At 45.1% G+C, this 27,376-nt stretch overlaps 2 protein-coding genes across 2 annotated transcripts; one reads left to right on the forward strand and one right to left on the reverse strand.

Annotated features, from left to right (window-relative positions):
- LOC8060855 lies at positions 3,960–9,102 on the forward strand. Its single transcript, XM_002463454.2, has 4 exons — positions 3,960–4,916; positions 7,265–7,320; positions 7,408–7,600; positions 8,095–9,102. The coding sequence occupies exons 1-4, from the start codon at positions 4,131–4,133 to the stop codon at positions 8,449–8,451; spliced, it is 1,392 nt and encodes a 463-aa protein (XP_002463499.1). The 5' UTR covers positions 3,960–4,130; the 3' UTR covers positions 8,452–9,102.
- Positions 9,011–16,065, reverse strand: LOC8060856 (protein Brevis radix-like 4). Its single transcript, XM_021451782.1, has 5 exons — positions 15,453–16,065; positions 10,824–11,173; positions 10,604–10,736; positions 9,828–10,297; positions 9,011–9,710 (listed from the first exon to the last, which is right to left on the reverse strand). Exons 1-5 carry the CDS (start codon positions 15,585–15,587, stop codon positions 9,632–9,634), a joined length of 1,167 nt encoding a protein of 388 aa, XP_021307457.1. The 5' UTR covers positions 15,588–16,065; the 3' UTR covers positions 9,011–9,631.

A 27,376-nucleotide genomic window follows, 5' to 3' on the forward strand; every position in this document is an offset into this window, starting at 1 on the left:
TGTCAAATGCCATGCATGAAACAGAACTGATTCTTAGATTAATGCTCTGAAGCTTCAATTTGCACATCATTCTCGCCTATTCCTATTTTAGCTTTTTTTTTTTGGATGAAATTCCTATGCTACCTTTAGACATTTGTTATGGCTAAGGAACTTTCAGGTTGCCGAACTTGCAGCACACAGAAATATTGATTTTATTAGAAAAAAAAATGATTTTAAATCCTCCTAATGATCATGACTGTTCTATGGCGTGCAATGGTCCAGTTGGGTGACAGTAACATAACATTGCTGTTCCTGTTGATTACAAGGTTGCATGATGCTAACTTCGATCATGTTTTTCGGGTTTGATTGAGCACTGCTGATCCTATGGCCGTGCATCACATTGCAGCGCACATTTTTCATTTGATTAGCTACCCATTGTCTGACAGTAGCACCCACAAGCTTGGACCATCTTGTTTGAGTTTGTGCAACGTGCAATGTGCATTAGAGCCCCAATTCCAGCGGCGATGGCGATCACAGGAATTTTTCACCCAAACGGAAGGATTATTACAGCCGCTGGCTGTCGAAGAAAGAAAAAATGTGGGGGTGGCAATGGCTCAGGAGGCAGGACGCAGACGCAGGGTAGTAAATTGCAAAGGACAATATGTCATCAACGGACGGGACAACAGTCATTAGCTGCCTCTGGGACTGGGGCCCAACCAAAGCTAATCACTTTTGTTCTTTACCAGCTGCTCGCTGACCGCTGCAGCAGCGCCCCTCTGCGTCGGCAGCAGAATCTACGAGTGAACCGTGCACGGACGACAGGAATCAACCCCACTCTGATTTTACTGCTTCCTCAAATATAAAGATCCCAAACATTTAAATTTGTCTTAAATTTAAAAAGATTCTTACCCTTTCAAAAGATAATATTTACATGTATATCGACCATTAATATCTGACACCAAGAATAGTAATTTCAGGATACCTTAACACATTTATTTTTTGCGTCATTTCTTTTACCATATAATATATCCTAAGATTGTTTGAATATTTTATATTTAGGACATAGAGAGAGTAGATGCATTTAGCATGGAGACGGATATTTGCAAAACAAACTAAGATAACACATTTTTTTTTCTCTTGAACAAAGACATTCCTCGATCCCAATAAAAGTAAAAAACTTGTTTTCAGTGAGTCAAACAATAAAAAAATTTAACTAAATAAATACATATAAGAAAAATATTAATATTTATGATGTACAACAAAGGTAACTCGAATAATGTATATTTTATAACAAATATGTTTGAAAATATAGATAGTTATACTATTTTTTATAAATTTAGTTAAATTTATAATTAAAATTATTTGTCTTTTCAAATTTTTGTGACCTTTTTAATGGGAGTCATACTGCGACTGCACCCCCTTCATCCAAAAAAGGTGCCATATAGGGTTTTGTGAATTTTGACTAGATTTGTAGTAGAATATTGACATTATTATATATCTGAATATATTTATTATGAAAATATGAGTTTAGCAATTAATCGAATAATATGTATTATACATCATAATAGTTATCTATGTAAATATGTTTTATTATGAAAATATACTCTTATATACTCTAAATATATAGTAAAAGTAAAAGAACTATATCTAAAAAGGCAAATTGGATTGGACGAAGTATTTGATTAAGGCCTTGTTTAGTTCCGAAAAGTGAAAAATTTTCGGTACTGTAGCACTTTCGTTTGTTTGTGATAAATATTATCCAATCATGAACTAATTAGGACCAAAAGATTCGTCTCGTGATTTACAGCTAAACTGTATAATTAGTTTTTGTTTTCGTCTATATTTAATATTTCATGCATGTACCACAAGATTCGATGTAACGGGGAATCTTAAAAATTTTTTGATTTTCAGAGTGAACTAAACAAGGCCTAAAGTTTTGATTTTCTAAAAAGTGAGAATGACGTTGGAGGGGAGTACAGAGTACACTGGACAGCGGTGATGGTGAATTGGTGATGGCGGCGTACCTCACGGGAAGCAATCACATGACGACCCACACGGAGCAGCTTTTGCCTACCTTCCCGTTTGGATCCGATCATCCACGGCAGCTGCCTTCTCCTGCCATGCTCACAAATGCAAAGGCAGGCGGTTGTGTTTCATAAGGAAACTGCAGCAGAGCAAACACCCATACCTCCTGAAAGGCTGAAAGGCTAAGGCTAAATCAATATATTCTAAAATTAACAAAACTATTATAGACATCTGGATTTTGATTAGTATATTATTTACCACTAAATATGACCGCTAACATGATCTCGAGAACGTAAACCTAAATAGATAGGGTTTATGATAAAAAAAACCAACTAACTAAGCTATACTCGTCACAACTTCACAATGTAATGGTACTCCTACCATCCAAAAAAGTATATATTTAGATTTTCTTTTTGCGAAAGGAAGTAGGACCTATATTAAATTTTAACACAATTCATCCTCAAATTACACATGGAAAAATCTAAAATAAAAATACATAATATTCTATCCAGATTCTTCTACGTTCTTCTTTTCCAATGGAATCCCTTGAACGTTGGAGCTAAAGTGCAGTGCTTATGTCGAATCTAACAACCAACCTTAAAACATTAGGCATGCCACAAGTTTCAACGGTTCGGAACCAGTCCAAAACATATCTGAATCGCTGAAAGATTATGCAGCTGCATCGTCAGGTACAACATAGGTTTTAGATTCCTCACCTCAAGTCCTTTAAATCATGTCCGCGACCATCGTCGATGAGATCGGTGACGTGGAGTCACTGTTCTCGTAGAGGACTCTCGAAAGCAAATTGGCCCCCTGCCAATGAAATCGCTGCTTGTAATGGCGATCTCATCACGACATCCACTAAAGTCATAGTATGACACACTATCTTGACAAAAATCATCTGATTTTATCAAAAATTTATTGAACTAAAGCCTAAACAAATTGGAACTAAAAATTGTGGAAAAGAAAGATGGGTCACATCTTCTTCTTACCTCCGTTAAACGCACCAAAAGGAAGGAGGAGAGAGGCGGCGTGGCGACGACGGTGAGGCCGTAGAAGCAAGGGCGAAGGCGGCATTCCTTTTTCTAAAGACCCTAGGCGCGTGGCCGTAAAATTGTCACGTGTTAACACTGTCAATGTCTAAAAATATTTAAATAGTTTTGTCATCAAATAAGTATAATAAGATTTGTTTGAGATATATTTTTATAGTATACTTATTCAATATAAAAAAAACATTAACATTTTTAATATTTTAATCAAATTTTAAACACTTGACCTCAGTATTTAGAATTGCATTCCAGATCCACGGAGGTACCATCTAGCACGACAACCTATTAACGGCTCACACGTACGTACTGTAATCAGTGCCGGAGAATAGGGGTATATACACTTACTGACGTCGTACTACGGCTGCATGAGATCTCTACGGTCTACAGGATCAACATCGCCAACTCAATTCGTATACGGGTATATTGGTGCTGCTAGGTTTTACCCGGATAATTTACCTATCTATGCATAATAAAAATGATTGTTAGTCAAAATTTATTTTTTTTATACAAAATATTGACTATCATTCTCAACAACGGACGGTGTATTTTATATGCAAGCTTAACCTCGTTATTGGATGGAGTACAGTACAGTCTACAGTGCAGTTCTCCCTACATAAAAAGGACAATTCTAGATTTTAGATAAATTATTTTTAAATTTGACTAAAGTTCTAAGAAAAAATATCAATAATTATGGTTCCTATATTGTGATAATTATCTAATCAGCCTAATAATATTTATTGAGTATCATAAATGTTTTTAATATTTTATAAGTTATAATTCTTTTAACTTTTCTAAAAAAACAGAATTATACTATTTTTAAGTAATTATCAATTATTATTTAAACTAGTTGAACTGTTGAAGGCCACACAAGGGTATTTCCGTAATAAACATCGATGCCCTTCTTCTTCTTCTTCTTCTTCCAGCAGCCGAGTAGCCGACCCATTTAAAAGGGAGGCTCGAGTCGATTGCACATGGCCCAAGATCCACAGCACAACTCCCCCCCACCCCACCAACGAACCACTCCCAGTCCCAGTCTCCCACTGCCGCCCCGCCTCCTTCTCATCCCTCTCTCCCTAAATGGCGGCACCCAAGCCGCCCTCTCCGCCGCACGACTCCGGGTGCCCCGCGGGTGCGGGGGACTCCACCAGCTCCCAGCTGGCCGCCACCTACCTCGGCGTCAGCTTCGCGCTCTTCCTCGCCACGCTCCCTTCGGGCACCGCCGCCCGCCACGTGGCCTCGCTCCAGTCGAGGGGCCGCATCCTCGCGTCGCGCCTGCTGGCCGCAGAGGACCAGCTGCGGCAGCTCCGCGCGCGCCGCCGCGAGGACGCCCGCGCCAACGCCCGCGCCGCTGAGATCTTCGCGGGCCACCGCGCCGCCTGGATGGAGGCAGAGCGCCGCCTCCTGGCCCGCGCCCAAGCCGCCGGGGATGAGGCCGCCTCCCTCCGCGCGCGCCTCGCCGACGCCGAGGCCGACGCCGCCGCGCTGCGCGCCCGCGCTGAGCGACTCGAGCGCGAGGCCGCCGAGCGGGACGAGCTGCTCACCGCGCTCCTCGCGGCCACCTCACGCGCCGGGGACTCCGGCGGTGGCGGCGGGTCCCTGCTCCGCGCCCGCGACGGGGAGGAGGACGAGGAGCGGGCGCGCCACGACGGGCTTGGGGAGCAGGAGCAGGAGCAGGAGCTGGACCCGCTGCCCGCGCCACGGTTGGACCACGCCGCTGACACCACCGACGCCGAGGCCCTCGCCGCCGCCGCCGCGCTCTACGCTCAGCAGCGCCAGAAGCACGACGACGACTTCTACACGGCGGCCACGGCCGCGTCGGGAATGCCGCCGTGGATGGAGATGGACCGATCAAAAGGCTGGCAGGTCTGTGACACGACAAAAAGTTGCCTCCCCTCCCCTACCCTTTTCCACTTTTTACCTGCTGCCAGCTTCGTAATCGTAAAGACACAAATCTAAAGGGTGATTGCTTTATCATTACTTTCTAATGATAGGACTATAGGAGTGTAGTAGATTTTAGTACAAGTCGGATTGACTGTATTCTTTCCATTTGTGTTAATGCAATCAATCAGATTAGCTTGGTTCATGCAAGTTCCAGTATCCTTCACTAGCTCTGCTCTGCACACACATCTTTCCATAAGTGATACTGTCATAGCGATACCATGTATGCGGCAGAGTAGAACGGACAAACAACCACTTTGATAACCTCTCCATCAAACAGAATCCGATACTGTATCTGTGGGGCAAGGATGCCTGCAAGAAAGCTACCTGGTTTTTGTTATCTACTCCACCGAAGCCACCTGAATCTTATCTGGTCCATATGGAAACCTAGAATCACACAGGCTCACTGTTGCTGTTCATGCAAGCGGCACCCTAGAAGATGAATGGTGCACCGAAGTCAGACTTCATTTGCTACTGTATATTAGAGGTGCAGATCGCCATATATTTACGTGCAATAGTTGACAATACATGAAGAAACACTGTCAGTTTTTTTTATGCTTTGTTCCCCTATATTTTTGGTGTCAGAATGCAATATTGTATAAAAAAGCAGAGGTCTTTCGTTAACTGAAACAAAACCAGCACTACCAAAATGCTTTTGATTTTAGGACTAAGTAGTATCCTTTAGGGTACTTTATATAATTGGTGAGTCCTATAGACCCATGCGTATATGGGAAACACTTCTGAGTAAGTGTAGTCCCCCCCCCCCCCACCCACACACACACACACACAATGTACCCCTCATCGCTGATCCTCTTTAAGATTTCATTCAAGCTCCAACACTACTTATAGTTATAGGTGGATTGATCTTTATTGTATCAAACTTCTGGTAGCGGATAGCAACTTGAATGAAAGCTTTGAAATTACTGTTTCACAACTTTCAACCCATACTGCAACTTAATTGCCTTCTCCATGTTGTATAACTGACTAATCTGCAAGCTGCCACTGAGTTTTAACAACCATATTGTTACTTGGTATCATCTCTTTCTAGGGCACCTCCCGCATGAAGTTTGGGTCAATTTTGTGTTCATGTGAAGCCATTTGCTCCAGTTAGCATCACATGGTTCATTATTCCTGTGGATACTCACCTAGTACCGCTTGATAATTTTTAATACGAAAGTACCTCAAGACTCAAAAGATCAAAGTAGTAGACTACAGAAGAGGTGTCTACACTTTTAGTGAACTTTTAACCTCATAAAAATGTAAGGACTTTAATTTGTGAAATTATGTGTTGAGTAAATTTTTCTGGTCTTAGATCGAATATTGTATTATAGGCCTGTCTTATCTTGATCTCTCAATGATATTTCCTGTGTGTGAGTTTTTCTTTTCTGTTCTTCAATATCTCTGCAGTATGCATGCAGTGCTAACATTGCTAACAACTGGAAGTCCTCCCTCTCCCTCAACCCTCCATCTGCAGCACATGCTACCATGCGTGGTTACTTATGTGCTGACATCGGTTATTTTTTTTCTCAAGTATGCAGGAGAGCTGCATATCATTGCATTAAGAGAAGAAGATTTAGGCTACAAAAGCCAAACAACACAAACACACACACTCACCCAAACAAAACGCCATGGAGGTTGACATCAGTTACTTGATATCCATAATTCCATATAGGAAGAAAAGGGTTTCTAATGCACAACCTGAAGTACCAGCAGCCACTTAGAACACTGCAATCCTTATTGGCTATTCAATACAGTGGCAAATGACCAACATTTGTACCCAGTAACTAGATGAGGGTGTAATGATTTTTTTCCCAAAAAAAGGTGAAAGGATGATTCACATTCTTACAAGCTGATGCTCTTTTCATTTCATGACTGTTTTGAAGAATTTGGGTGATTAAAAGTTTGGCTGTCTGATAATACAGAGGATATAATCATTGCTAATCTATATAAATCCTAGTGCAATGTTTTCTTCTTGCTTTTTAATCTCAATACAATTATCTTTGCTCACTGCACATTGACACAGTTGTCGACATAGCTGGGTCATTTATGTTATTTTTTAGTGTGTGATGTTGCCCTCATTCCTGGTACCTATAGGCTATAGAATAACCTTTGCAAAACAATGGGAAAATCTGACTTATCAAAAGAGCTATGGTTCAGTAATTTCAGGAATGTTTAATGGTTTCTTCGAAAGGTTGATTTCTGGTAGGCTAGGACCATTTTCATTTCCTTTTATTTTTGGTGTGTATTTGAATCTTTAAACTTGCATCTTGTAGGACCTGAAGTATGATACAGTTGAGTCAACGTACAATACAAAGCATTCTGTACCGAGGTAAAGAGTTAACTGACGCACATGGCTTATTGACCTAGCCAATTCCACTTGTAATTTGCAGTCTCTAATCCAACTGTTCTTCAACAGGAGAGAATCACCCTGGAAAGTGGATGTAGAATCATCAGGAGTTCCAGCAAAACTTAGGTTGCTGGAGCAGGAATTAATTAACCTGGAAAAGGTAGTGAATGGAGATGTGTCCAAGATTCCATTGGTGATGAGAAAACAAGTGAAAAGATATCAAACACTAGCTGGGAAAATTGATGATCTTTGCAAACGAATGGTAGGCCTGCTCATCTGAAATAGCATTTACGTACTTAGTCTTGTGCTTTTGTTGAATGCGAAGTACCTGATATATCACTCGATAGTTCATTTTCCATGGCGTAACAAAAAGATTCATGTGTTGATATATGTCTATATGATCTGTACCTGATTGGAATTATTTGATGAATACATGGTCCAAAGATAGCAATGGTTTCCAGCCATCTATATCTTAGTTTTTTGTTCTGGTACATAGTGCTGGGGCTGTCTATGCATGGCTTGTGGTTGTTGCATTTAAATTCAAAAGTCTCTTCTTGCTAACTCACTGTACCTAGTTCTTTAAAAAACAAAAGGATTTAATTGATATGTTTGTGTTGAAGAAAATGACAGTTTCTTCATTAGTAAATCATGCTTAGCACTTTAAAAGGAGTAGTGACATTTTCCTTGTATGCTGGTAATTCCTATTATTTACTATTGCAGCAGGGGAGAAAAATTAATGAATATGTATTTGTGCAGCAAACAAGCGACCCCTGTGATTCAACACTAAACTCAGAGTTCAGAACACAGCGGCAAACAGAATTCTTGCTGGAAGCATTTCACCTTCAGCATCGTGCAACTGAAACAAGGCAGAAGCTCAGCACACTGCAAGCAGAGACTGCAAAAGGCAGCTTTGGAGATGAGCTAACAGCAGAAGCTAAAATGTGCACAAGAAGAGCACTAAGTTCAATAAGGAATAATTTCAAGGAAATCCAGCGAAGCTTGGAGATTTGGCTGGCAAGAATTCTTGGAGACCTCGAGGGCATGCTAGCGAGGGATGGGGCCTCACGCATTAGGGAGTACTTTCTGTCTCCATACGCATCTGCTGTTCGGTGAGTGCTGGTGTCATGGAATGCAGGAATGGTCATGTTCCTTCGATCACTACTATATAGTGTCTGCATGAACACCCTGAAGAATCCATGGATACACGACCAGCAGGTAAAATGTCATAACCAAGGTCATGCTCACCTGTGCACCCTCCCTTGGTCTTTTTATGGACATCCTTGCAAGCTTTAGCAAAATTGAAGAGAACTGATCTGGGATCCTACCAGATTTTACAGGCAGAACAAATGTAGAAATTAGAAGCATATCCCCTCTGCCAGGGGCATAAAATTTTGACACCAAATCTGATCAAGTTCTAGATCACTCCTCTTCATATTTGTCTAATTTATGTGAAGGCTTGCATTTAGGCAAGGTTGCATCAAAGTGAAGCTGTCAGTGTATGCTGCTGCTCGTGTTTTTAGCAGGTTGATGGCCTTGCCAGCAGCCTCAATTCAGCGTCAAATCAGGTTGAACATAAGCATAGTTCTGTTTGTAGGTGTTATCGCATTATCTATCTGTTCTCCATCCTGTTAGGATTGTACAGTTTTGTGCTTATGGTTGTGATGGATTCTCCTAACTGTATCTAGAACAGAGTCCTTGGATGTGCTAAACTGTATGTTCGTCAGTTATGTTTTGTATGTATGTTAATTTCAGCTGTTGAGAAAACTTGTCATATCAATGCCTGGTTGTGGTTTTTCTTCGATTGATTGATGTTACCGCATGTTATATATCTGTTGTGCACTGCATGCGCTTACATGGGAGGGCAGAAACAGATAAACTCATGCTTTTTCTTACCTGAGTGACACAAGATCAGAAGATGTGTTGGCATTACTCATGTTATCGAGTGAAACTGAAGATTAGGCACAATAGTGGTGGATTGGTAAAACTTTAGTACGGTACACCAATCACAAGTTACCTGGGCTGCCACTGGCAGGTCAGGTGCCCTAAACATGCATGAACATATTGTCCCTGTTGTCCCCTCTCATCCCCCCTATCTTTCCCAGCTCCAAATGAATCCCCCCTATCTCACCCCCCATCTCCAATTTAACTTGAAACATAAACTCTCCCTATATACTTATACCAAATTAATTATATGTCTGATTCCTAGCCCTTGCACAACACCATACTTATCACCAGCTTCTGCTGCTCAACTGAATTAAAATTCAGTTTCAGTCTCCTTCCAGTTTACTAGTTTTCAAAGGTACTGAGCCTGTATCCTCTCCTTGTTCTCCTCCCACCACAGCTTGGCATTCAGCTCAGCAAACCTCTCGCGGCTGCAAAGTGCAGAACCAAATCGTCCATTGTCAGTAAATCATAATTGTGCCAAATGACATGGTGATAAAATCTCAGTAACAATTAATGAACTAATCCTCAGAGCTGTAGGACTTGACCTGAACCTGACGCGGCGCAGCTCCCGGCTCCCGTCTGCGAGCTCCCTGACGGTGATGTACACGCCGGGCTGGTCCTGGATGATCCACTCCGTCACCTCCAGCTCGCTGGCGTTGCTGACGGACACGTCGTCCCTGGACGACGTGGTCGTCCTCGCGGCTTCCGTGGCGGTGGCTGCCTCGGAGGCGGCGGGGCTCTTGCCGGCCGCTCCACTACCGTCCTGTCGCTGCTGCTGGTGCTGCTGCTGCCAGGCCCGCTCCGAAGGGTTGGACGAGGACGGCGGCGGCGGCGACATGGGCCGGAAGCTGTGCTGCCGCGCGGCGCCGCCCGCTGCGCCTGCTGGCGGCGGCGCCACCTGCCGCGCGAACGCGCCCCAGCTGATCCTCTCCGGCGTGAGTGGCGCCGGCGACGGGGTGGCCGCGGGGCTCCCGATCATCGACCCCGCCTGCGACTGCGAGTAGAACGACTCCCTCTACGGAACACAAACAATTTTTGTTAGTACTGTACGGAACATAAAGCTCTCCATCTTTGCGTCTTTCGATGCGAAAGCGCCATGGATGGTGATGGATGCATGCATGCATGCATGCAGAGGACGGACAGCTCCAGCTCCAGCTCTTTGGATTGTCCTGTTCGAGACGGTGACGTGGCGTGGCGTGGCAATGTGGCATGACATGTCAGCGTCACCGTATCACACCCACGTTTCACATCATGGGACTTGGGCACATGGGAATGAGACAAAGAGACATGCACAGGCAGGGAGGGAGGGACCGACACTGACCTCGCCGTCGTCGGAGCGTGGCGGCGTGGGGAGCACCTGTCGGCTGAAGCGGCGGACGTTGTAGAGCTCCATGATGCGCTCGTTGTTATCGCCCCACCACTTCTGCGCCTGCCACTTGTCGTACATCTCGCGGCTGCAGATCCATCGCATACCGTCAGTGATCAGTCCAATCAGGTGATGATCGATATCGATGTCGACGGGGCAAAGCACGCAACCGCACCTGAACCGGATGCGCTTGAGGTCGTTGCCGGCGCCGCCGGGGAGGGACACGAAGGTGATCTGCACGCCGGGCTCCACCTGCGCCACCCACTCCCTGGCCTCGCCGTCCGCGCGGACGGGCAGGTCCCACGCCGGGGTGGAGCTCGCGCTCGACGCGCCGGTGACGCCGGCGCCGCCGCCCAGGTACGTGGCCGGGGGCACAGCCATGTCGTCCTGCACCACGCCGGGGCGGTAGTAGCCGCTGCGGTACAGGGAGGTGGCACGGCCCCGAGGTGGTGGCGAACCGCCGCGCCTGTGCTGCGCGCCGTGCTGCCGGTGCGTGCCGGACAGCTTCAGCACCATGTCCTTGAGCTGCACAGTGCACACCAACAACATGTACATCCATCAGCTGCTGCCTGCTGGATATGACAACAGTTCGTGATGACCAACTACATTCAGATTTCTAGAGTAGAATGAAATGATCGGTATTGCCGAGCTATGCATGGATTCTCAGTCAGTGTTCCCAAGACTTCGTCTCAGGATCAGGTTTCAGAATTCAGAGAAACTGGGTTCTTCGCCGTTTAGTGTGGATTTTCATCAAAAGCAGGCAGACGCAGAAATTATCATCGAGATAGATTCAGTGTTCTTCAGACCACTCATACTGAACCAGAGTTTTTCACCGGTCAGTACTACTGCTGCAGATTAGCTTGCGCCGATCATTATCTACTTCTTTCGTCCCAAAAGTTTGTTATTCTCAATTTTCAATGAGAAACAATTTCAAATTTAACCAAATGTATACAAAAAAGTACTAACATTTATAATAACGAATAAGTATCATCAGATTAACTGTAGAGTGTATTTTCATTGCATACATAATTTGAAGTCATAAATATTAATAATTTAATCAAAACTAAGGAATCTTGACTCAATCTAAACCTAGAATACATCTTTGGTTGTACAAGAACCAGTCCACATCTGACCTATCTGCATTGCTGTTAACATACCATTTCCCACCTATCTGCATTAGCCATTAGGTTCAGTCTAACCTTTGACTGCCACTGAAAATGGCATTTCACAATCACTGTGCCGGTGGAGCTTCTGTATCCTTTGATGGAGGGTCAAAATATGAATGCTAGTGTCACCTCTTTAGGGGTCAGGCAATGACATGTTTTCAAAGCTTGTGTTTCATTTCTGGGTGTGCCATATTTGACTACACCGAATCAGTTACTTGTTACTACTAATCTCTGTTCAGTTCAGACCTTATTACTAAAAATGTCATGCTGCTCACACTCACACATGAGCACATGACTAGACGACTAGGGGAGAAAGAAAACCGAGGGTTGTTTTCACACTTGAGCTGATATTTGTGAGGTAAATCTCTGTTCTACTTCTACCATTACCATGGGGTAACAAAAGTAAAGAACACAGGTTTGTTTGCTTTTGCAGGTACGGTTAGGGGGGCCACTCAAAACAAGGATGGATTCTCTTCTCTGGCATTGGCGATGCTTTCACTTTACTTTACCCTCTTTTCAGCTTCAAACACTCGCGTCCTGTATTGTTGTGTTTTCATCTACAGTTCAGGTTTTCCCCTTTGGTGATCCTCCACCCTACCATGCATGCATCTTTTTCAGGCCTGCTGGCAATGGCATGCACTCTTTTTTCACACACAGGGTTTAAAAATAAACTGTGTGATGCTGATCCCAATGCAATGCAGTGCTTGGAGGATTCTTGCCTTGCTTCCGGGTGCAATGCAAATAAAAAGCAGCAATGCATGCAACATCCCCATCCATCCATCCAGACGATCTCTTTTGCATTTTCTTTGCAGGTTTGCAAGCACTGCACCCCAATCCATCTCTGCTTTCGAGAAAGCAATGCATGCAAGAACGAACCCATGTATCGTTATATCAATCTCATCTGGACATGCATGTCTGCATACTTTATTGACCCAATAAACAAAGCCAAAAGAAGAGAAATATAGTAATAGTAGAAACTAATGAAAGATTATTGCACATATAGAAGGCTAGGAGGTTGGAGCTGAAAGAAAGCTTCTTTAGACGTACCACATAGTATATGAAAAAAGTATGATTATATATGAGAAAAGAACAAGGAAATATATAGTCCGTGGCCACACTTTGTGCTTTCCTTTGTTCCAGGATGCATGTCTTGTCTTCCCCCGAGAGAATGGAAGGAAATGACACAAAGCGAAAGGTGATAGTATCTACCAGGCACAGGCAGGCCTGCTGTGAGCCTACGCTATCTGCCCCCTAAATTTTGACCGCCTTTCATTTGAGTTTGACGACTGTATTCTTCAGTCCAGTTTGAACAACTTGCAACTGTATCCACTCACTGAAACCAGGAGACAGTACTGGTGAGCTAGCTAGTGTGAAGTGTGGTTCATTAACTGAATTGTTCAGTCAAAATATATTGTTTGAGCTGGACTTTGTAGTTTGTATGGAGGAAGTAGGACAAAACTTTCCTTGTTGTGGTTCATATATAAACCAAGTCGAAGAAAAGTGAGCTAGATCAGTCACCTAGCTAGACTTAAATCCTCGTCAGTACGAATTTGAGTGCCTATTTTCTTCTTAATTAAGACGCCACCTAGGTTGGTCATGGTGAGGTTTTTACTGTTAATCTGAAGATGTAGAGTAGCTAGAAAATTGCAGTGAGTAGTTTGAACTTTGAGAAGCCTGCTATATATATACTTGTAACCGGTTGGAGTTGGAACAGCGTGCAACGGTCGTGAACAGGAGGAAAATAAATATGTGGAGTATGTGCTTTAAGCATGCATAAAAGGCTGGCGATCACAAGGGTCACAGGCATAGCATTTTAGCAGCAGCGCAAGTGCATATAGATAGAAGTATATATATTAACAAAAAGATGGAGAGAGAGAGAGGGGAAAAGAAAGCTAGGGCTGATGCTGTCATGCATGGACGGCGGTGTGGCTTTAATTTGCCGAAAGAGAAAAGAGAGAGAGCTGGATCGGATGATGATGCTGATGCCTGCTTCCTTCCTTGTTCTCGGCGCTGGCTCGCTCGCTCTCTCTCTCTTTGGGCTTTGGGCTTTGGGCTTTGGCATCATCCGATCCGATCCTGTCTTTTGTTCCCTCGACGATCTTTCCTTTGAATTGAATTCCATCCTTGGTGGTGGCGCTCAGCTCAGGCAGAGGAGGCAGAGCTGCCTGTACTGTACCTAGGAGAAGGCTATAGCAGCATCTCTGCTTTCTTTTTTCTTTTCTTTTTTTTTTGGATCATCATATCCGATTAAAGAAGAAAGCAAAGCAAAAAGGGGCCGGGGTCAAGTATGTATACTAAATATTGCATAAATATTAATGGTTAATTTTGTATACTCTAGGCATGCAATGCAGTCCAATGGATGAGAACGACGAGACAGGCAGAGTACGTGGTGGTAGTGTGGGTACCAAACTAAATTGGAGTATACGTATTTGTCTACAGTACAGTACTACTTGTTTGCCGTGTAGTGTATATACTCCGTGTACACACAAAGCAAGGTACGTAGCAGCAGGTAGAGCGGCAGGAAGCGGAGTGGTGCCCCCATCTATTATCGGGATCGACGCCAACAGTCTCATGCGTGCATAGTACTAGTACAGAACACATCCATGGACATGCAAGGAGAGGAAGATGCATGCTGTATGCATGCTCCCACTGGACCATGGAAAGCAAAAGGAAGGCAGGGCAGGGAGGTGGGCATGATTCGGTGTGTGTGCCGATCGACACGCGCGGACGCCCGCGGCGCTCATGCATCCAGTTCATGGCCGCCCGCGCCGCGCCGAACGCGACCCCGATCACAGTAGGACTACACTCTACCGTGCGCGAGCTAGCTACTCATCCTACTGTGGTGGATGCATAGTAGTATATATGACCTGTGATGACCATGAGCCACAACCGATCGAAGAGATGCCGGACTGTCTGGGGATGGGGAGGGGCCAATATTTATAATATAATGGAATGCCTGCCGGACACAACACAGAGACATGTCGCCCCTGTTTCGGGGGCGAGCGATGCCCACCCACGACCTCCGCTAGCTCCCCGATCCATCCATCGCTGCTTCTTCCTCTCCACTACTACAGGAGTACTACCTTACCAGCTGCATGCTGGCATAATCATGCCAAAAGCCTAGCTTTAATCCATCCATCTACAGTACTGTCCCGGCCCTTTGTTTTATTCAATCATTCATTACTACTGTACTACGTGTTTCCACAAACGACGACGCAACGGATCGAGGAGTGCATACTACACTTCAGTAAGTACTACCACATCGCGTGCCGCTTTATTTCAAACTTAACCGCATGCATAAAAATAAAAAACTATATATACTACAGTATTCTTCTTCTTGTGAACGAACGAAACGCACCGTACGTTACAGAAGCCGTTTATTTCCTGCCTCCATGCACATATATATATTACTGTATCGTCGTCTACGGACGGACGTACAGAAGCCGTGCGTAGGTAGTAGTATACTCCTACTCCTACTACTCCTACCTGGGAACGAATGTCGTACTGCTGCGTGCGTCCGGTACCTAGCTACGTCCCTACGGATGCAGCAGGCGCCGCCGGAGGACGCAGCAGTACCCGGCCAGGGAATTAATGAAGAAGAGAAACAATAATGGTGGCGATATAATCGAGGAGTGCACCTGGGACGTGAGCGACTTGACGGGGTCTCTGCAGCTCGGGGTGTCGCCGCCGCCCGAGCGCGCGCCGCCGTCCTCACGGTCACGGTCCCGGCCGCCGCCTTCTTCCTTGTTGACGCACGCGATGCAGGCCAGCATCTTCTTCTTCCACACCTACTGTACTTCCTCAGCTCCCGCCGCCGCCGCCTCCCGATACGTCCCTGCTGCTGGGCGCCGCCGGCCGGCCGGTCGCGCGCGCGGTCTCTAGGTAGCTAGCTTGTTTGATGATCACCGCAACCAGCCAGAGCCAGTATGGATCGATCTGTAGACTGGTAGCAAGCTGCAACAGGCTGCTGGCCGGCTTTGTATGCATGTGTATGTACTACACCTAGTGTATGTGTGTGTGACGCAGGCAGGCAGGCAGCACTGTCCGGCCGGCCGGCGGATCCGGGAAGAAGACGACTAGCAGCGAGACACACTATTATATACTACTCCTAAATGGAGCAAGGGAAATAATGTACGTCTTGGATCCAGCGAGCGAGCAGCCACTGCATGCTACGGTACGGTCCCGCCTTTTGCAAGTTTGGATAGGATACTAGCTAGTAGCTGCTGGTGCGTGCAGCAAGTGAGATGGAATGCGCTCATCACCACCCAGCTATATATTGGCAACCAGGCAGCCCCCATATATTTAATAGAGCTTCCACTAACTTGAGCTTTTTTACTATACACTGTTCATGTGTGTTCTTTTTCTCCCTTCTCTCTCCTTTCATTCACAGAGACAACAAAAGCAGGGATATCATATATATCCTAAATAGAAGACGTTTTAGAGCAAACATCGATTGCAGTATTAGATGATATTCATATTTGTGAGGCCTGTTTTGAACGCAAGTATCCTTGGCTGCCGCCAGCCGTAAAAAAATACAGCTGCCGCTAGGATTTGAACCGTAGCCTTCTGGACTCAGGTACAATTATATTGATTGTTGTGTACTCCGCGCGCTGTATTTAATAAGGACAAGACAGAAAAATTAATTTCTAATTAATCATCCCTTGGTAATCGTACTCATGCTCTAAACGTCATCTAATTAGGATACGGAGGAAGTATTTCATATACTCAGTTTCGTTGTTGTTGTCGTTGGTCATACTATGACATTTTTTTTCTTAAGACAACATGAGACCTTGTTTAAGTCTTATTTGGATGTATGCATATCTACTTCAATCTATATGTATTAGAATGGATTGAAATAGAATTTAATTTAATTCTACTTTAATCCACTTCAGGGTATATAGCTTGGGATGAATACATGTGCATCCAAATAAATCATTAATACAGTTTTATTTCATTAAGGATAGTGATGCTTTTGTTTTCGTGGTACCGTTGTACTAATAACTTGCCGCTGGGAGGACCGCGGTGTGGCTACTGTATGGTGCGGTAGGGCAATAATGTATCATGGCATGTACACATGTTTAGCACATGCTATCTGCACTATCCAAAAGTGCTTTAAAATTTGTGCTGTGCACACTACCCAATATGAAACACTATAGTTTTAAATAATATATATTTTAATATACCTTAGGTGCACGATACAGATAATATATGCTCACTTGGACCAGCCGTGCAAGACCAGCAGCCTTATATTTTAGCCCCCAGCTACCTAGCTACCTACTGGTGGATCGGTCGATCCATGCATGGATCCATCCATTCCGATGCGTGGTACGTAGCTAGCACGTCAGCTATTGTGTACTAGCTAGCTAGCTGCATGCGCCGCAGCTAGCTAGCTGATGATGAGCCGGCCGCCGCTGCAGAAGATATAAACATTTGGGGCTGTTTAGTTCCCAAAACAAAAGTATATGAACATGTCAAATACAAACAAAAGTGGTACTGCTAAATTAAAATTTGAATTTTCCGCATATATAAACGACTTGTGTACACCCGTTAAGTCGTCCTGAACGGATGGATGGAGCTGCTGCAGAGTGATGAAGATCCTGCATGCATGCGTGCGGTGCTCACCCCAGCCCAATGCAAGGTGTGGTGCATATGCCAGGCAGCAATGCTTGGGCAGAGCACACTCATCTCTGGCTCTCTGTATACTGTTGCGCTGCCATGGCATTGCAGCAGCAGCTGCCGTCTGGTCGGCCGCTTGCTCCGGCCTCCTAGCAGTGTGCCGCCTGCACTATATACGTACGGCATGGTACGGTACTGTGCGCTGTTGTTGCACTTGCACACACGCGTAGTACGGTCTCATCCATCATCAGCCTCGATCTTCCTAGCTAGCATGCCCTTGTGTTTATTTGTCTCTGCGTTTCGTTCGTACGTACAGTACGTGTCTCCGCGTGCGTTCTCAATCGTGGCCTCCATCTTGTACAGTATGTAGGGATGCACTGTGGCCTTGTTTAGTTCACCCTGAAAACCAAAAAGTTTTCAAGATTACTCGTCACATTGAATCTTATGGCACATATATAAAACATTAAATATAGACGAAAACAAAAACTAATTACACAGTTTAGCTGTAAATCACGAGACGAATCTTTTAATCCTAGTTAGTCCATGATTGAATAATATTTGTCACAAACAAACGAAAATGCTACAGTACCGAAAACTTTTCACTTTTTCGGAACTAAACAAGGCCTATCTTCATACACAGGCCCCGTTTGGCACGGCTTCTCCGGCGGCTTCAGGAGCCGTTTGGAGCTGTTTTGTGCCAAACGGGGTAAAATAGAATGACTCCATCAATGATGTCCCTAAAAACGTGCTCTCACAGAGCTTTGCGGTGTGAAGGAGCCAAAAATAGTGGCTTCACCTCATCCTACGTGGCGTTGTGTGAGAGCACATTTTAAGAAAAGAGTTGTTTTGCCAAACGGTTTACCAAAATGGCTCCAGCTCTACCGATAGAGCTGTTCATGGAGCTGAAGCTGCAAAAAACAGCTTCACTAGTGAAGTGGAGCCGTGCCAAACAGGGCCACAGTATGCATATGGATTGCTGCTCCGTACATGCATGCATGTATTCAGGATTAATTACGGAATACTACTACGGAATAAACAAAAACAAATTAAGCAGGATGTGTCATGATTAACCTGTTTGTTTGGCTGATAAGTCATATATAGCTGAAATTACTATTCACTTATTTGTTGTGAACAAAAAAAAATACTGCTGAAAATGGCTACTAAATTTAGCAAATAAGCTCAAGCGAATATAATTGTTAGTATAGGATGAGTAATTTCAGAGATCGAATCAACAGTAAGAAATAAAGATGTGATCGATGATCGATCATCGAGCAGCTGGCCGCATGAAGGTGCTAATTGGCGCATGCGTCGCACTTGAAATCACACATTACATACAGCAGGGGGTTAAGATATGATGGGAGTGCGCCCATGCATGATGATGCCCATGCGCGCGCGCGCGAGACAGAGAGAGAGAGAGAGACTAATTTGTTGATGAGGAACTCGTCTTTGATCCATGATGGTTGATGGCCGTGGCCGGCCCGGAAGCCAGCCCACCACCACCACGGCACCCACCTCTCTCCATCGATCATTAGCACCTGCTGCTTCCATCAATATAATGGATGATGCATGATATGTACTAGTGCACTATCATTGGCATGCACAAACGCCATAAGTAATCCGGCATGATTATATATTACTGCTCTGCACGCAATGGAAAGTATTGTATCAACAATGGCATTGTCCAAGCAAATTCCATTAAATTTGATATGTATGCCATATATATACTATATCGATACTTTTTTTTCTATAAATTTAGTTAAAATAAATTTAAATAGTTTGAATTAGGATATAACTCTATAAGTCGACTTGTTTGAGCTTGTTATCCGCTTTTAGACTAGTAGCATTTGGACTTTCTAAACGCCAATAAACAACTTCGATAAGCCAAAAGCCTTGAGCTTTTGTCTTTTGGCTTCTGGGAGTTTCATGGCTTTTGAAAGATCCAAAAGCTTGTTGAAAGTCCAAACAAACGGGGTAACATTATTATTTCTTCTCCTCACTCATTCTTTCCTAATTTGTCACCTATCATAAAAACAATGGTATTGACAGCCAATCTAATGAGAAACGGACATGCATGCCATATACTATGTTGCTAAATCGAGACAATTATGACCATGTCATCATCTGCTACGCAAGTAACTTTGCATGGCTTAGCACTAGCTATAGCCATTGAAGACGCCCTGGGATAAGTGGACGAGAGTACTCAACTTATTATTCGCGTGCCCTAGCTTTGCCATATTGCAAATGCAACTAACATTCCCCTCGGCGCGTTTCCATTATTTCTAGTACGCACTAGTGATGGATTAGGCTTCCCAAGTAGCCAGAGACCATCATATCATTTCCTCACTAAGCTTGGCTTAGGTCAATAATTAACCACACGTCCATCAAGACAACGTGGAGCTCACGCCCCATGCATCATCTGCCTCTTACTTTAATTTGGTTTTAACTAAGGAGGATAAGCTAGCCCCTCCAAGTGAGCTATGCTCACAACGACTATGTGTCGCCCTTATTTGTCACCACGTGCTATTGGTGGTGCCACCTGGAAAAAAATCCAAGCTAGAATATAATTCATAGGCTAGCTAGCTCGTTCCACTGTAACATACTACTGTGAAATTAACAGCAATGACAGCTGAATTGTGATGGTAGTCGAAGTGTTTTAGGCCTTGTTTAGTTCACCCCCAAAATAAAAAAGTTTTCAAGATTCTCCGTCACATCGAATATTGTATCACATGCACGAAACATTAAATATAAACAAAAACAAAAACTAATTGCACAGTTTATCTGTAAATCACGAGACGAATCTTTTAATCATAGTTAGTCTATGATTAGACAATATTTGTCACAAATAAATAAAAGTGCTACAGTAGCGAAATTCAAAAAAAAAATTTACATCCTGTTTAGTTTGCCACCCAAAATTTTTTCATCCATCCCATCGAATCTTTGGACACATGCATGGAACATTAAATGTACATAAAAAAATAAACTAATTACACAGTTTGGTTGAAAATCGCGAGACGAATCTTTTAAGCCTAGTTACTCCACGATTAGCCTTAAGTGCTACAGTAACCCACATGTGCTAATGACAGATTAATTATGCTTAATAGATTTGTCTTGCAGTTTCCTGACAAGCTATGTAATTTGTTTTTTTATTAGTTTCTAAAAACCCCTCACGACATCCTTGCGACATATCCGATGTGACACTTAAAAAATTTTCATCAGCAATCTAAACAGGGCCTAAACAAGGCAAGGCCTTAGTACTCAAGATGCAGATGGGTCGCACCGAGAGTGGGGAGTAGCGTGCACTAGTGCGCATGCATATGAGAGAGATGTGGAAGGGGAAAAAAAAGCAGCAGGAGCAGGAGGCGGACACCAGGTGACGTGACGCAGGCAGGCAGGCACTGGGGCATGCCGGCGCGTACGGATGGGGGTATGTGGGCGACGGGACCGGCCGGCCAATGTCCGGCCGGCACGCCGCGTAGGCGAGCAGAACGGCCGGGCGCGGCGCCCAATGGACGGCGGCGGGGTCGTGGTCGTCCACAGTAGCAGGCAGGCAGGCTCTCCTCCCTCTGCGTCCGACATAATAATTGGCACCGGCCGGCCGGGGAATCTTAACTGGCGCTGGCGCCCCGGCCACGGCTGGCTGGCTCTCCGGGCGGCCGGCCAACCAACCAACCGGCCGGCCGGCACAGGAGGCGTAATGATGGCAGTGCACACTGTCGCCGGCTGCACACGCACGAACGCCCACGACACGCATGATGAAGGCGCTTGCAGGCACGCACGCACGCATCAAAGCCAGCCAGCCAGCCGCGCATGCATGGGGATCCTCTCCCACCCGGCCGATCGATCGACCGAGAACGCGCCATCGCCATTCATGGACCATGCATGCATCATCTCTACCTACTCTAGGCCATAAACTATATAGGCTCAAAAGATTCATCTCGTATATTTCGACTTAACTGTATAATTAGTTTTTATTTTCGTTTATGTTTAATACATTTAAAGATTCGATGTGACAAGTAATTTTAAAATTTTTTTTAGGTTTTTAGAGTGAAAGTAAACAAGGCCTTTAGGTTTTTAGCGTGGAAGTAGACAAGACCCTACTCTACTCTATCGCCATGCATGGCCCACGTCAACTGCATGCATCCATCAGTAGCTAGCTAGCTACGAGTACTACTTACCACGCGCACTATAGTAGTAGAGGAAGAAGGTAGACGAAGATGCATGGATGGAACGAAGCCGCCGGGTGTACTGGCCGTGGCCGGTGAGAGTGTACTTGCATTGCCCGATGGATCGACGAGTTTGGCTTTTGCTTTGTAGCAGCGCGGCGATCGATGGCCAAACCGCATGCATGCATCTGGTATATAAATACGTACTACAGTAGTAAATCTGATCGATGATCCGGCGGATTCCCCACGATGATGATCGGATCGCTGCAAAGAGAGAGATGCATGCCATGTCACCATGCGCATCGCATCGTCGACCGGCCTGCTGCTGCTGCTGCTGCTCGCTTTGGCCTAGCTTCCTTCGTCTAGCTACCTGCTGGATCGCATCGCAATTCGCAACCGCGCGCATGCAAAAAAGAAGACCAATATTTGCAAGGTGGGTACTGCTGGAAAGTGAGTGAATGCATCTCTCTCTCTCTCTCTCTCTCTCTCTCTCTCTCTCTGTATCAAGGGCCGGGATAGATCATCGATCCAGTACATCATCTACTCCCGGTGTCTGCCTGTGACTGCTGCATCCACTGCATGCATATGGATCAGGGGACGGAACGGAAGAGGCCGGCCAAGATTCCATGCATCTCGTCCTGCGCTACTAGTACTAGCTAGCATATCGCAGGCTTCGTGCTCCGCGCGCGCTTCTTCCAGCAGATCCGCGGGATCGGAGTCGGAGGTGGTATACGTAGCACCGCACCTGCAGGATCTGTCGACTTGTTCAACCCACCAGCTGGCCCGATCGCCAGCAACAACGCACACAACACATGTACTACTACTGCTCTGATCTGCATGCGCCCATGCATGCTTGTCTCTCTTCTTTCTTTACAGCCTGCTAGCTAGCTCCTGCATGCTCAGCGTAAATTAATGTTGGTTGCCTCTTCCTAGCATGTATAAAAAACTTCATTTTTTTTTTCAAAACTAATAGTACAGTAATCATTTTTTAGTCAAATCTTGGCAATAAGGATGCTATTTTTAAAAGTGCTAGCAATAAGGTTGCCATCACCACTATATGCAGATCCTTCTAATCTAATCACTATATGTAGGCCTTGTTTAGTTTCTAAAAAGTTTTACAAAAAATTTTAGATTATCTGTCACATCGAATCTATTTGCAGCATATGTAACGAGTATTAAATATAAACGAAAACAAAAAAAAACTAATTACACAGTTTACTTGTAATTTGTGAGACGAAACTTTTGAACCTGCTAGTTAGTCTATGATTGAACAATATTTGTCGAATACAAATAAAATTGCTACAGTACCCGGAATCTCAAAATTTTGCCAACTGAACAAGGCCATAGCTTCCCTCCTGTTTATAAGGATGCCATGCATCATCAGCAAACTTCATGTTCCCAGACGCCTCTAGAAAAGAGTTTCTTATACACCACGTCGACAACTAACTGTTCGTAAGGCCATGCAGTCTCAATGCTTGTGGTAGGATAGTTTTTCGTTATAAAAAAGTGCTGTAGTTTGTATACATCAAATATCATGCTATGTAAATATTTTCATGATGTGCCAAGAGAGGAAAAAACGTTTCCCCATCAGGAAATTGTGTTCAAATTAAACCTTGTCGCTACCTTGTTCAAATCTAGTCGCTACCTTGTTCAAACTGTTTGATGATTATTTTTTGTAGAAAAAATAATCGTGTGTTACAAGATGAATACGAGAATATTTTTATTCCGCACATATCATTGCCACATATATTTATAGGAGTGCGAGATTTATTGGGTGACCGTATGATGCGAGCCCCACGGCTCAGATATTTTAGTCTAGGAGGTTGAAATATGTTGAATATTTTTTTTTAGTTGTTGGAATGTATTCTTTCGGAACTCTAAGATATTGATAATTATTAAAATAATTATACCAAGGGGTTGTGATCTCTACGTGCACGATATTACTTCCGGCTAGTCGGTTAGTTGCATGGAATATTAATCCTAAACAAATTTGGATATGGCTTCGGAAATCAAGGATGAGACTCATGGTTCATTACGTGACGCAAGACGCCTGCTGGCTGAGACGATACGTGCGTGTGTATGTTAGCTGGTCTGTTAATGGACCTTGGAGATAGTTGTTAGGCATATTCGTTCCAATCTACGTATGTCCCTTGCTTGGCCGAGGAGTTGATCCCGGCTCCTGAGTTCAAGTTCGGCCCCCTATATAAATCAGTACCAGACCAACAGGGGAGGGGCTCGGTTGCACGTATTCACGTCAAGCCTCTCCCAAGTTCCCTCACCCATACGCCGCCGATCCTCTGCCAAACTGCTTTAGCATACGCATTGCTGCAGCGTACACATCCACGAAAAGCTACTGCCAAATCCTTCGCAAGCCAGCGCCGCACGCCGAGAAGTAAAGCCCAAATTCTTCGCAAGCCAGCGCCGCACGCCGAGAAGTAACGCCAGACGGATACAGGCCAGCGCCACTGCACCAAGCTCAGCGTCGTTCGCTTCATCATACCGGTTGTCATGTTTCGCGGTGAGCAATCAATCTGGGTTGCTAACAGATTCGTGTGTGATTTATCATTATGAAAAGACTAGCAACTTGATGACATCGGAACCCTCGCCGCGCGAGGTCGTTGTCAAGTTGCTAATGATGAAGTTGAGCAATAAAAAAAAAATCAAGACGCACGCCTCGCTCATTGCAGGGGACGAAAATTTCAGATCGTCAAGATGGTGAAGGAGAGGTCGTTTTGGCCTACTCTATTGTTCCTACGGCAGCGGCGGAGAGGTCGTTTTGGCCTACTCTATTATTCCTACGGCAGCGGCGGAGAGGTCGTTTTGGCCTACTCTATTCTTCCCACGGCGACAACGGAGAGTGTACGATGAAAGTTGTTTGTTCTTTTGATCTACTATCGTGAGAAGGCCAGCAACTTGACGACGTCAGAACCCTCGCCGCGCGAGGTCGTCTGTCGAGTTGCTGATGGTGAAGTGAAGCTATATATAAAAAGGGGTTCAAGACGCACGAGACGGCAACATCCCGCTCGTCGCAGGGCGCGAGACTGAAATTTCTGCTCGTCGCGATGCTAAAAGAGACGATGCGCGAGATGGAAATTTCCGCTCGTTGCAGTGCTCGAGACGAGAACGTTCGCTCTTCGTGATGATAAAAGACAAGACGCGCGAGACGGAAAAAACGCTCATCGCAACACGCAAGACGGGAAATTCCCACTTGTCGCGGTGGTAAAAAGTCAAGACACGAGATGAGAACGCCTCGTTTCATTATAAAATATTGATGCCGGGAGGCTGTCGATTTGATCTCATGATGAGAAAGCATCGTTCAAGCAATACTTTGCCGCTAATTGATTTTTGGCGGATTTCTACTATTTGCGTCTAGTACCGACGAGGCTAGGCGGAACTCTGGCCAAGTGCCAACGAGGCGAGGTCACAAGTCCATCTACATGTCCTAATTGACGGGATCGGATACATCGTTGCTGGGCACCGACGAGGCAAAGGCAACTCACACGCGTCCGTGTTAATGAAGGACGGCGTACATGACTGGGCACCGACGAGGCGAAAGTCACCCCTTTATTAACATATTCCGTTTATTACTCCGACGTGGCGATGGCAATGTCATGACCGAGTTTCGGCGACATAAAGCCACCCATAATCATTATGTCGTATATCACATATGGCTACGACGGCGACTAATATATTTAACGACCATAAAGCGCAGCTTAATCGGAGGTTTTCCGCAAGCTCGTCTTGCGGATGTGATTAACCGGACGCGCCCAACAGGCCCCGGGAATCGGCGAACTACGCAATTTTCTCTACAAGTCAGACCTCTCCTTAAGCATGACGCTGAAGACGGAAGAAGACATCTTTTTCGTTGATCATGTATTTTGTATATTCAAGAAAGAATTAATGAAATATGTGGTTCTCGAATATGTGTGCATGTGTCTCCCTTGCATTACATTATTTTTCTATGTCTTCGCCCGGTTTTCGACCAAACAAAATGGCACGCCCAGTGGGACGCGATTCTCCTCCCATCTTCGCTGCGCTTCAATGGTCGTAAAAAAAAGGGATTGCCCGTTCGCGGTTGCTGTATGTGATTGAACGATGCTTACTTCAAAGACATGCCTCCCGGCTTATACACGAAGGAAGAACAACAATTTTGTCGCATCATTGAAAGAACGCCTTGCATGCTTATGCAGACTCATATATTTGTATACACGAAAGGGCATTCAGTGCCTAGTTTGTGTGCTTGGTTCACTCTCTATGCCTGGTTAAAAAAGAGAGAGAAGATATTGAGCATGGCTTGCTGGTCCAAGCAGCCACGCCGTTTTAAGAAAAAAACTAGAAGAGGAGCACATCGTGTTTATATATATATGCGTGAAGCTTTAAAAAAATATATGTTCATCCATACAAGTTTTATTACACGGTGTACTAATTGAAGGATTCCCTCTCGCAGGTGAGTCCTTCCCTGCCATCACCATCGAGGAAGCGATGAAGTTCTCTCCTGCTCCGTGTCTGATTCACTTCGGCACTCACGCCCCCATGGCGGTCTTCACTCATGGAGACAAAAAGTACTACCACCCCACGCAAGAGTTCGTGCAGACTCAAGCCGTGGAGTTGAAGAAAGCACGCGAGCATGCGGCTGCTAAAGCCAAGAAGGCAAGACAAACTGCCGTTGCCGACGCTCGTGAACTGCTAGGGAAGCCCGAAGCACTCTCGAATGCACGGGAGCCGAGTTGTCCAATCTCAGAGGCCAAAGTCCTCGAGGCACTTAATGACGCCTCTTATTCCTTGTCCTGGTCAATGTGCAATGCGCGCTCTAGGAACAAGAAGAATACTCTCCGCAACTATCGAAGGAAGCGGAGCCACGTCAAGAAGCTTCATGCCGAATTGAGTGCACACGTTGTAAGAAGCACGACGCCTAAGCAAGTGCAACAAGTCCCTGAGTTCCTCGACGTTGTGGGAGAGCCTTATGTGCTATCTGTAAAGGCCAATAGGCCAACTGAATTAAAGAAGCTTGTCAGGCAAGCTATTATGAATGAATTTTGGACACGTACATTAAAACGTGTAGCCAAATTTCCCGAGTGCGAAATTGCAGCTCGCACTAAAAGTATTCTTCTACGCCCGTCTATGATGGTTGCATCATACCATACCACAGCTGATGCCAGCCCCGAGAAAAATAAATTTGCTGCACTAGCAAATGAAGTACCGGCGCCTCATGCAAATGCACCACCAACCGATCAGCTCCAGCAGCAATTTCAGCAGCTGCAAGCTCAAATGAAGGAGTTGGAGAGGCAGCTCCAGGGTCGCCAGCCAACATCATATGCAGGGGGTAATCGGAGGCCTGTCTCTCCTGTTCGTAACTCTCAAGAATCGAGGCCATTCACGCGAACTGGTGGCAGGTCTAAGTACCAAGGCCCTGGTCGTTATGGTCACGCGCCGGAGTCTTCTCAACAAGCTGGTGGCAGGTATTATGTCGCTAGCCATCGTCCCCAAGATGAGCGGAAAACACTAGCACCACGGAGGGATCCTCCTCCACGCCCGTTTCATCATTCAAGACAAGCTCCATTGCCTCATCGCTGGAATTCGTGGGCACGCCAAGAATGGCAACCAAGAGATTTTGGAAGAAACCAATATCACGTGAAAGAGCAACAACATGAACATGTTGCGAGCGCACCACCCACACGACCAAGGCAAGTTCCGCAGGATGAGCTGCGTTTGAAGGTCGCACCTACTCAGGTGGCATCTTCATCAGGCCCTCAAGCAAACTCGTCACTCTTGTCGACTCCGGC

The sequence above is a fragment of the Sorghum bicolor genome, chromosome 1 (genome assembly GCF_000003195.3).
Source record: "Sorghum bicolor cultivar BTx623 chromosome 1, Sorghum_bicolor_NCBIv3, whole genome shotgun sequence".
Classification (NCBI taxonomy): domain Eukaryota; kingdom Viridiplantae; phylum Streptophyta; class Magnoliopsida; order Poales; family Poaceae; genus Sorghum; species Sorghum bicolor.

Bases quoted from the DNA above. Each gene is read 5' to 3' on its own strand.
- LOC8060855 (XM_002463454.2), top strand. From the start codon at position 4,131: ATGGCGGCACCCAAGCCGCCCTCTCCGCCGCACGACTCCGGGTGCCCC. The intron at 4,917-7,264 runs GTCTGTGACACG...TGCATCTTGTAG, and splicing joins ACCGATCAAAAGGCTGGCAG to GACCTGAAGTATGATACAGT. The intron at 7,601-8,094 runs GTAGGCCTGCTC...GTATTTGTGCAG, and splicing joins ATGATCTTTGCAAACGAATG to CAAACAAGCGACCCCTGTGA.
- LOC8060856 (XM_021451782.1), bottom strand. From the start codon at position 15,587: ATGCTGGCCTGCATCGCGTGCGTCAACAAGGAAGAAGGCGGCGGCCGG. The intron at 10,737-10,823 runs GTGCGGTTGCGT...ATGGATCTGCAG, and splicing joins CTCAAGCGCATCCGGTTCAG to CCGCGAGATGTACGACAAGT. The intron at 10,298-10,603 runs GTCAGTGTCGGT...TGTGTTCCGTAG, and splicing joins CACGCTCCGACGACGGCGAG to AGGGAGTCGTTCTACTCGCA.